The sequence below is a fragment of the Borostomias antarcticus genome, assembly GCF_949987555.1.
Source record: "Borostomias antarcticus genome assembly, chromosome: 18".
Classification (NCBI taxonomy): domain Eukaryota; kingdom Metazoa; phylum Chordata; class Actinopteri; order Stomiiformes; family Stomiidae; genus Borostomias; species Borostomias antarcticus.
Genome location: NC_140251.1, coordinates 1,199,018 through 1,208,400, shown reverse-complemented (window position 1 = coordinate 1,208,400; position 9,383 = coordinate 1,199,018). Strand labels below are relative to the sequence as shown.

Sequence of the window (9,383 nt, the reverse complement as noted above, 5' to 3'; positions counted from 1 at the left end):
AAGGTCAGCTGCCAGACATGCACACACAGCCATTCAAAGGCTCACATGCGGCAGACAAAAACACACATGCACACACGGTCTGGGGAGTTCATTACTGTTGAACTCTGAAGGCCTGGGGGGCAACTCTGAAGGCCTGGGGGGCAACTCTGAAGGCCTGGGGGGCACTCTGAAGGACTGGGGGGCAACTCTGAAGGCCTGGGGGGCACTCTGAAGGACTGGGGGGCAACTCCGAAGGCCTGGGAGGCAACTCTGAAGGCCTTGGGGGCACTCTGAAGGCCTGGGGGGCAACTCTTGTGTACAGTGTTTGTCTTCCCCCAGGTTTACTGAGGAAGAAGCTAGAGCTAAATATGGATCTGAAAACTGTTTGTGTGTGTGTGTGTGTGTGTGTGTGTGTGTGTGTGTGTGTGTGTGTGTGTGTGTGTGTTTGTGTGTCAGGTGACGCAGTGTATCTCTCTGATGAGGATCAGCTGCAGGAGTACATCCTAAATGAGAACGGCATCTTGTATCAGGGCTCCTGGGATCAGATCTCTGCCCTGCCCTGGAACTATGGACAGGTAACACACTCACTCACTCTCTCTCTCTCTCTCTCTCTCTCTCTCTCTCGCTCTCTCTCTCTCTCTCTCTCTCACACACACACACACACACACACACACACATACATGCACACACACACACACACACACACACAGACAGAGGAGTGTTTCACCAGTGTGTGTGTGTGTGTGTGTGTGTGTGACAGTGCATCTGCTGTCTGTTGGCTTGGAGATGGCCTGTGTGAAGAGTCACAGCTCAGTGACAGGGGGGGGCTGGGGCAGGCTATGTGGTGGATGTAAGGCATTTCTGGTCAGGAGGTGTGAGAATGTCAGACAGACCACACAAGCAAGGGCTTGTCTCTCCGAGAGACGAGAGAGGACAGAGAGAGAGAGACAGAGAGAGATACAGAGACAGATATGTAGACAGACTCAGCAACTGATTATCATTTTCAGTTGCATTGTCTGTAGTGTATTGTGACGGTCTCTCCCTAGTGAACATTCCCCTGAACAACACATTCTATCCTAGAGACCTCTGACAGTAGAGCAGGAAGGGAATGGGAGAGGTGAACTGACCAGAGACAGATCATGTTCAACAGATACAGTATATTCAGGCCAGTTTCTTTTATTCCTATTGCTGTCACTGTTGGTTTGGCTTACAGAGGGTCCTGTTATATGGAGTGGCTATAGCTCAGTTGGTAGAGCGGGTCGTTCAGTGACCAAAGGGTCAGTGGTTTGAATCCCAGCTCCGACTGTCGAAGTGTCCTTGAGTAAGACACCTAACATCAAATTGCTCCCAATGAGCAGGTTAGCACCTTGCATGGCAGCTGCCACCATTGGTGTGTGAATGAGAGGTGCTTTGAGTGCTGCTAAGGTGGAAAAGTGCTATATAAGTGCAGTCCATTTACCATTTATGTCCCGTTGCTTCCTAGTTCGAGGACGGCATTGTGGATATTTGTTTTGAGATACTGGACAACTGTCCTGCTGCACTGAAGAACCCAGAGATGGACACGACCAATAGGGCTGACCCTGTCTACGTCAGCCGCACCATCACCGCCATGGTGAGACCCAATCTGAGACAAGACTGGTTTAGAGCAAACGATCACTTCATTCTGATGGGTTTACAGTAACTTTGAGTGGATTATTCCTTTAATTGCAGTCCGATTTCTCTCTCTTATAGAACACCAACCCATGACCTACAAGAAAACTTCCTGTCAAGAGTTGGCAACTTCCTGTCCATACCGACTTTCCTTCCTGTCAAGACTGACTTCCTACTTGTCCGTCTGTGCAGGTGAACGCTAACGACGACCGTGGCGTGGTGTCGGGCCGGTGGGACGGCGAGTACGGGGACGGGACGTCGCCCACCCGCTGGACCGGGAGCGTGCCCATCCTGAGGCGCTGGAGCGAGGCCGGTGCCCGGAGGGTCAGATACGGCCAGTGCTGGGTCTTCTCTGGAGTGGCTTGCACAGGTCAGGGGAGATGGAGCACACACACTAAGAATGTGTTTATCAAATACAGATCCACCACCAACCTAACTCGGCTCACAAGAGCCGTTGCAAATAGGGACTGTGTGATTACTTTTAGAAAAACCTCTTTTAGTCAAAATGTTTTATCTTACAAGGGGTCCGCAATCTGGAACAGCCTCCCCCTATTCATAAGGGATTGCCCCACTCTTGCCACCTTTAAGGGGCATCTTAAGGTGTGGCTTAGAGCCAACCAAAAATGCGTACACTTCTAACTGCATGACATTTTTCTATGTTTTATATATTGTACTGTGTCTGTGTATTATATATGTACCTCTTGTAACTTGTTTTGTAACATCAACCTGCCTAATGGACTCCAGATGGAAACTAGCCTCCGGGCTACAATCTGGCATATTTACATGTTTTTTACACGTTCATCAATATGCACTGTCCTGATCTAAATAAACTCAACTAGAAACTACAGTAGACACTAAAAGCGCACACACACTCTCTGAAAGTAACACACTGTGATACCCTGGATCGCACACGTGAGGGAGGCTGAAGCACACACACAGTAACACAAAGGCAAAAACGTTCAAAACGGATCCCTATATATGTCAATCACTCACCTGTGTTCTATTCACTGTCAATGTCACCTATGTGACATTCATCCCAGTGATTCCAGGCAGTATGTAATGTGGTTTCCTCTCCCCCAGTGCTGCGCTGCCTGGGCATCCCCACCCGCTCGGTGACCAACTACTCCTCAGCCCACGACACAGATGGAAACCTGGCGGTGGACTTCCTGTATGACGAACAGCTGGAGAGCGTGGCCACCGGCCGCAAGGACATGATCTGGTACGAGGACAGGAGTGTGTATCAATCAATCCATCAATCAATCAATCAAAGCTTTATTTGTATAGCGCAATTCATACCCAGAGGCAACACAATGTGCTTTACAGAGAACAAGGGAGGTGGGCATACGTCCCACCCCTACATATTCCAGAGGGAAGCAAAAAACCAGTATCACCCAGGGGCCAGAAAAGTGAGCTGTAAAAATTCTTCCCTGACCCCTCTCAACAAGGCGATGGAGCTCCTGGAGTATGTTTGTCTAACGGCTAAGAACATTTATAAAGCAATACATTACATTAAATTACATTTCAGAGTAAGAGAGGCTAAAACATCATAAAGAGACATCTAGATTGGCCTCTAGCCTATTACAGAGTGGTCTACAAGTCACGTTAGATCTACACCATCCAGGTTCATTAGGCTACAGTAGGGACCTAATCATAGCTACTACATAGCTAAAACATCATAGAACAAACACTGGTGTGTGTCTGTGTGTGCGTGAATGTGCCTGGGTCCAGGTAGAGGCAGGGGTCGGGGTAGGGTGGGGGTAGGAAAAGGATACGGACCCGGGTTAGGGTGAGGGGTAGGGGTACTGGGCCCAGGCCTACAGACGGAAGTGGACTGGTGTATGTCTGTGTGTACGTGTGTGTGTGTGTGTGTGTGTGTGTGTGTGTTAACTAATTGCTACGACATCCACAGCAGACACAGGGGTATCTATCGGACTCCGGGAGGTCTGCTGGTGACAGCGGGGCATCCACTGGACCTGGTTAGAAGATAGGAGGGAGAGAGAGAGGCACTAGGGAGAGGGAAGGCAGAACAGGGTTAGTAGCACACAGAGCCATACAGACCACACAGATATTAAAACAGGCAACCTGGAGCAAGCTCCTGGAATATATTTGTCTAACGGCTAAGAACATTTATAGAGCAATAAATTACATTAAATTACATTTTCAGAGCATGAAAGGCTAAGAGCATCATAGGAGAGGTACGGAAAACACTGATGTATGTCTGTGTGTGCGTGAGTGTGCCTGGGCCCAGATAGAAACAGGGGTCTGGGGTAGGGTGGGGGTAGGAAAAAGATACAGACCCGGGTTAGGGTGAGGGGGGGTGTGTATGTGTATGTGTTGTAGAGGTGGTTCGGAGCCCCCCTTGTGTGGTGTGGTAGTCTTCCTTGAGCCTAAATTATCCACCACTGACTAACCAGAGTAGCGTACAGTGTGCCCCAAACTTTATGAATGACTTTGTTTCCTGTTTGTAGGAACTACCACTGCTGGGTGGAGTCCTGGATGGTCAGAGAGGACCTCCCTAAAGGCTACGATGGTTGGCAGGCTCTGGACCCCACCCCTCAGGAGAGGAGCAATGGTATGATCCAAAACCATGCTATATTTCCCTTAAAATTAATTATTGGTAGGTCACTAAAGCTCAGCATTATGTCACTTAACGCAATGACCCATTTAAATCTTTTCAGACATATTTTTATCCATTATTGTGTTCTTCTTTCACACTGATCACTGATCATGAGCTCTTTCAATAACTCCACTTCTCTCTCCCTCCCCTCCACCCCACCCTAGGGGTGTACTGCTGTGGCCCATGCCCGGTGCGAGCGATTAGGGATGGGGACGTGGAGCAGAAGTATGACGCAGCGTTTGTGTTCTCTGAGGTGAACGCTGACCTGGTGTACTGGGTGGTCCACCCTGATGGCCAGCGCTCACAGGCCTCCTTCAGCAGCCACACCGTCGGACGCAACATCAGCACCAAGAGCGTGTATGGGGACTACAGAGAGGACATCACTGCACACTACAAACACCCAGAAGGTATTTACACAAACATAGAAACAAATGGTAAATGGACTGCACTTATATAGCGCTTTTCCACCTTAGCGGCACTCAAAGCGCTTTACAATGGCCTCTCGTTCACCCATCAATGGCGGTAGCTGCCATGCAAGGTGCTAACCTGCTCATTGGGAGCAATTTGGGGTTAGGTGTCTTGCTCAAGGACACTTCGACATGTGGACAGTCGGAGCCGGGATTCGAACCACTGACCCTTCGATCATTGAATGACCCGCTCTACCAACTGAGCTACAGCTGCCCCCAAAAAGCACTAACACACACACATAGTTCCTCAAAGCTCCCAGGGTCTCTGTACTGTATGTACAAATATACACACCTGTGTTACTGTTTGTTCAGATGGGCGCAAATATGCAGAGAAAGGACATTGCTGCGCTTATCAAATACCTGAAAGGAATTGTGCTACTGTACACACAGGAAGACAGAGAAACAGGCTGCGTTCCGAATCGCATACTTCTACTACTTACTACCAGTACCTACTACAGCTGCCCTTAGAAAGTACATACTTTGCAAGCAGTAGGCATCCAATTGGGACATACTACCTTGTCATAACATTGCGCCTTGAAATTTGCCCACATCCGTCGCTGTCCATAATGCGACATTCGTCTACAGCTGTCACGACTCGCACATGTGACACACATTTCCGCTGCGCACACGATTGTGGGTCAGAATAGCCAGAAAAGCCTGCTGGCTTGCATACTGCAAAATACGACCGGATGTAGTAGGACATCCTGGTATTTTTGGCATACTGCATGTGGCATACTATGTATTGGGAAATACTACATCCTGTTTTGGCATACTATATAGTAGGGTAGTATGCGATTCGTAACGGAGCCACACTCACACACTCTTCTGTCTCCTCCTCCTCCTCTCCAGGCTCAGCACTGGAGCGTGAGGTGTATGAGAAGGCGGGACGTAGGGTTTCCCATATGAATGGTGTACCAGGCCAGCTGGAGCTGTCAATCAAGCACGGCCAGGCTGTCCACGGGACAGACTTTGATGTGATTGTGGAGGTGCACAACGTGGGAGGGAAGGACACGCTGGCTCAGCTGACCGTCACGTCTACAGCCGTCACCTACAACAGTCTCCACCGGGGGGAGTGTGTGAAACGCACTGCCGCTCTGAAGGTGCCAGCCCAGAAAGGTGGGCCACACAGCGTTCTGAATAGCAGGGAAAAGAGCTGCGCACTTCACATCAGTCCTAACCCGTGTTCGGAATCGCTCCCTATTCACTATATAGTGCACTATATAGGGCGTCAGCCATTTTGTTTGTAGTGTCCGAATTCTCCACGGAATTTTTGTTCCCTATATAGTACACTATTTATTACCCACAATTCACCTTGATTTGCAGGGAACAGCGCATGTACCCTACATTTTCTCCGTTCCCTAGGTAGTTCACTACATGGTGAACCCTATATAGGGAATAGGGAGTGAGGGAACGAGGGAGCGATTCAAACACAGATCTAGTGTTGGTTTTGTCTCTGGTGCGGCAGTCAAGTACAACAGGTCAGGTACAGTCAGGTACAACAGTCATGAAGCAGCTAAGGAGGACTCGCACACAAAAAATATAACCAGACTCAAAGTCTTATCAAGGTTTTTAGATTTAGTAGGGATCAATCAACGTTTCAGTCCACAAAGGGACTATCGTCAGTGCAATGTCGACAATCACCAACTCATACTGCTTATATCTTAAGTGTCAAGTCCCTGTCTGACTGTGCCATCTTAATGCGGTGGGCATCAGCACATTGTAGTTTAAGACAAAACTATACAGACACAAATGAATACATCAAGAGTACATTTAGTAATTGTCTCTCCTCTGTGTTCCTCCTCCAGCCCACAAGGAGGTGCTGCGTCTGCGCTACGACCACTACGGCGCGTGTGTATCAGAGCACCACCTGATCAGGGTCACTGCCCTCCTCAAGGCCAGCGGCCACAGTGACCTCATCCTCCAGGAGGTCAACATCCCACTGAGCATGCCCCAACTCCACGTCAAGGTAAGTGTAGAGGCGTGGCTTCCTCCGGGTGGTGAGGAGATAGAGAGCGGGCTGATAGAGATGACACCTGCTCTGTCCTCCTCTGTTCCTCAGGTAGCAGGAGAGGCGATCGTATCCAGGAAACTGACAGCTTACATCACCTTCACCAATCCGCTGCCAGTAACGCTGAAAAGGGGTGTGTTCACCATGGAGGGGGCGGGGCTTACATCAGCACAAGAGATCCCTGCCCCGTAAGTATCTCATATTGATAAGCCCATACATCACAATACACATACAAGCTTGCTCATTGGACACTTATTAATTGTTGTCCATTATTGTAGTAATGGGGATGTTTCTGACAGTGTAAAAGCCAAGACTCATCTCCATTGTGTGCTTCTACAAGAGGAGAAAGGCAGAGGCTTGTACAGTAGCTTGTACAGTAGATATGGCTCAAGAGGAGAAAGGCAGTTTGTACAGTAGCTTGTACAGTAGATATGGCTCAAGAGGAGAAAGGCAGCTTGTACAGTAGCTTGTACAGTAGATGTGGCTCAAGAGGAGAAAGGCAGAGGCTTGTACAGTAGCTTGTACAGTAGATATGGCTCAAGTTTGCACTTGTGTAGTTCAGAAACAATAGCGCTGAGCAGATGCTGATTGTTTAGAAGGGTGCCGTCAGTTCACAGCTCAGCTTTTCTGGCAGCCAGGAACAATTCATCAGAGAGGACATAGTCTGACCACTGAGCCTAAGAAAACAGAACACAAGCTGCTCTCTCTGGCGCCCCCTGGAGACAAACACATCCAGCCGACAGGGCCCCGCATCTAAGGACAAAGACCACTGCATCCCTGCACTGAGGGCTGAGGACAGAAACTTTGTGGAAAGTGACATTGTGTGTGTGTGTGTGTGTGTGTGTGTGCGTGTGCGTGTGTGTGTGTGTGTGTGCGCGTTTTAGTGGGATGGTCATAGAAGGACCAGCCCTGGTTCCACTACCACAAATGCGCGTGCATTCGTACACACACACACGCACACACACACACAATGTCACTAACACACTCTTCCCACATATCGGTAGAAGCCAGTGTAAACATATTCCCTCAGGCTAAGACATTAACACACTATAATTACAGTTCTCTCCACTGACTTCTATAGTGGGGCTGAATCTGACCATTTTCTGATGTTAAAGTTGTTTTATTACACAAGGGCCAGATCGCCAGATACATCTCGCCATATATTGCCACAAACGCTGGTGGTGCCGACTCCATGTTCTCCCTACCTCAGGCTCACAGATCTGGGTTCTTCTTACCCCCGGGCAAACAAGTTGCAAGCAAAGAAATAGGCAAAATCCAAGAGACATTTAAATTATTGCTAAACAGAAAAAGTAAAACTAACCTTAACGTCATCAAAATTACCCCCCCACATTATTATTTTTAGTACTTGGAGTCTTGATTATGATGGTGGAGTGTCTAACACAGGACAGATATAGAATAAAAGACAATGTTGTTAAAAGCAGGAGAATAGGATTGTCTCAATCATGCATCTGAAGCAGTCCATTGTTATGACGGCGTACACTGACAGGACAGTATTAGCAGCAAGTTGGCTGTAAGTGTAAGTGGCAGCTTGATGTCTTATTGAAGTGGTTACACACCATTTGACCTTGATCTCCATTCTTCCAAGCTAAAACTTTAACAGGCTGCACATGCCCAACGCGATTTGATTGGCTACAAACCATAACATTTTCCAGAAAACACCCGCCCCTTTTCCAGACATCAGACGGAAAATGTTATCCCTACGTCTCGCCGGCCACTCCAGGGGCGAGACAACAAATTGCTGGGCAAATAATGAGGGAACACCAAGGAAAACATTTTTGTCTGGACACGGACAGACCCAGCATAATCTAATCTCCCGTGCTGGCCAACACAAATGTAGTACTGTCCAACTTACACAAGTGTTTAGAGGCCAGAGGTTTAGAGGCTAGGGGTTTAGAGGCTAGGGGTTGACTTGGAATCTAGCAGAAAAATAAAGGGCACACAGAAGAGGAGAAACATAATTCACCATGCCTCTCTCCTCCAGGAGTGACATTGGACCGGGTCAGAGGGTGTCTGTCAAGCTGCCCTTCAAGCCCACTCGCCCAGGCCTGAGGAAGTTGCTGGTGGACTTCGACTCTGACAGACTGAGGGATGTGAAGGGCGTTGCCACTCTGATCGTCAGACGGAAGTAGTGAATTGTGAAATTAGTGTATGCTGTAGCATATTCAGGTGTATATTTTCATATCAAATAACATCCTTCATCAGTATGATTGAAACCAATGTAAAATTATGTGAAAAGTTTATATTAATATGAAATAAAAATACTATATAAATCCATATTTATAACACTTCCCAAAGGTTCATGTAAATGTAAAATTCCAGTTAGATTCTAGAGACCTTGACATTGTTTGCACTTTGATTCTGAGTTCTGATTTTGATCAAAGAATCTGTAGCTTAGTCTACACTTAGGCTATTCACTAACTTTGTGCAATAGCCGACATTTAGATATGTCTTATAGAATAGATAGGATTCTTTTTTTTTTATTGCATTTTTCATACCCTGCTACTGTATAACTGTAATTGTTGATTGCAAGTTCGTACATTCTCATTGTTGTCTGCATGCTGTCATTATTCTGGTATTTTTCTGTCCTCTGCCACTGAATTACTGTTTGTAAGCAGTAGACATCTGTAAGAGACTCGGTCTC

General features: G+C 47.7%; 1 protein-coding gene across 1 annotated transcript in view; it reads left to right on the top strand.

Moving 5' to 3' along the window:
* The window catches only part of LOC311321262 (protein-glutamine gamma-glutamyltransferase 2-like), a gene marked incomplete at both ends in the record, with an annotated part of 13,402 nt that extends 4,531 nt beyond the window's left edge, over positions 1-8,871 (top strand). Inside the window, 11 exons of the mRNA XM_084453207.1 lie at positions 1-3; positions 436-554; positions 1,463-1,591; positions 1,822-1,999; positions 2,710-2,848; positions 4,098-4,201; positions 4,411-4,653; positions 5,563-5,829; positions 6,519-6,679; positions 6,773-6,909; positions 8,724-8,871. The exon at positions 1-3 is cut by the window's left edge and continues 231 nt beyond it. Coding sequence (XP_084309333.1) covers positions 1-3; positions 436-554; positions 1,463-1,591; positions 1,822-1,999; positions 2,710-2,848; positions 4,098-4,201; positions 4,411-4,653; positions 5,563-5,829; positions 6,519-6,679; positions 6,773-6,909; positions 8,724-8,871 — 1,628 coding nt within the window. The remainder of the gene's footprint in view (positions 4-435; positions 555-1,462; positions 1,592-1,821; positions 2,000-2,709; positions 2,849-4,097; positions 4,202-4,410; positions 4,654-5,562; positions 5,830-6,518; positions 6,680-6,772; positions 6,910-8,723) is intronic.
* Between the last annotated feature and the right edge of the window lie 512 nt (positions 8,872-9,383).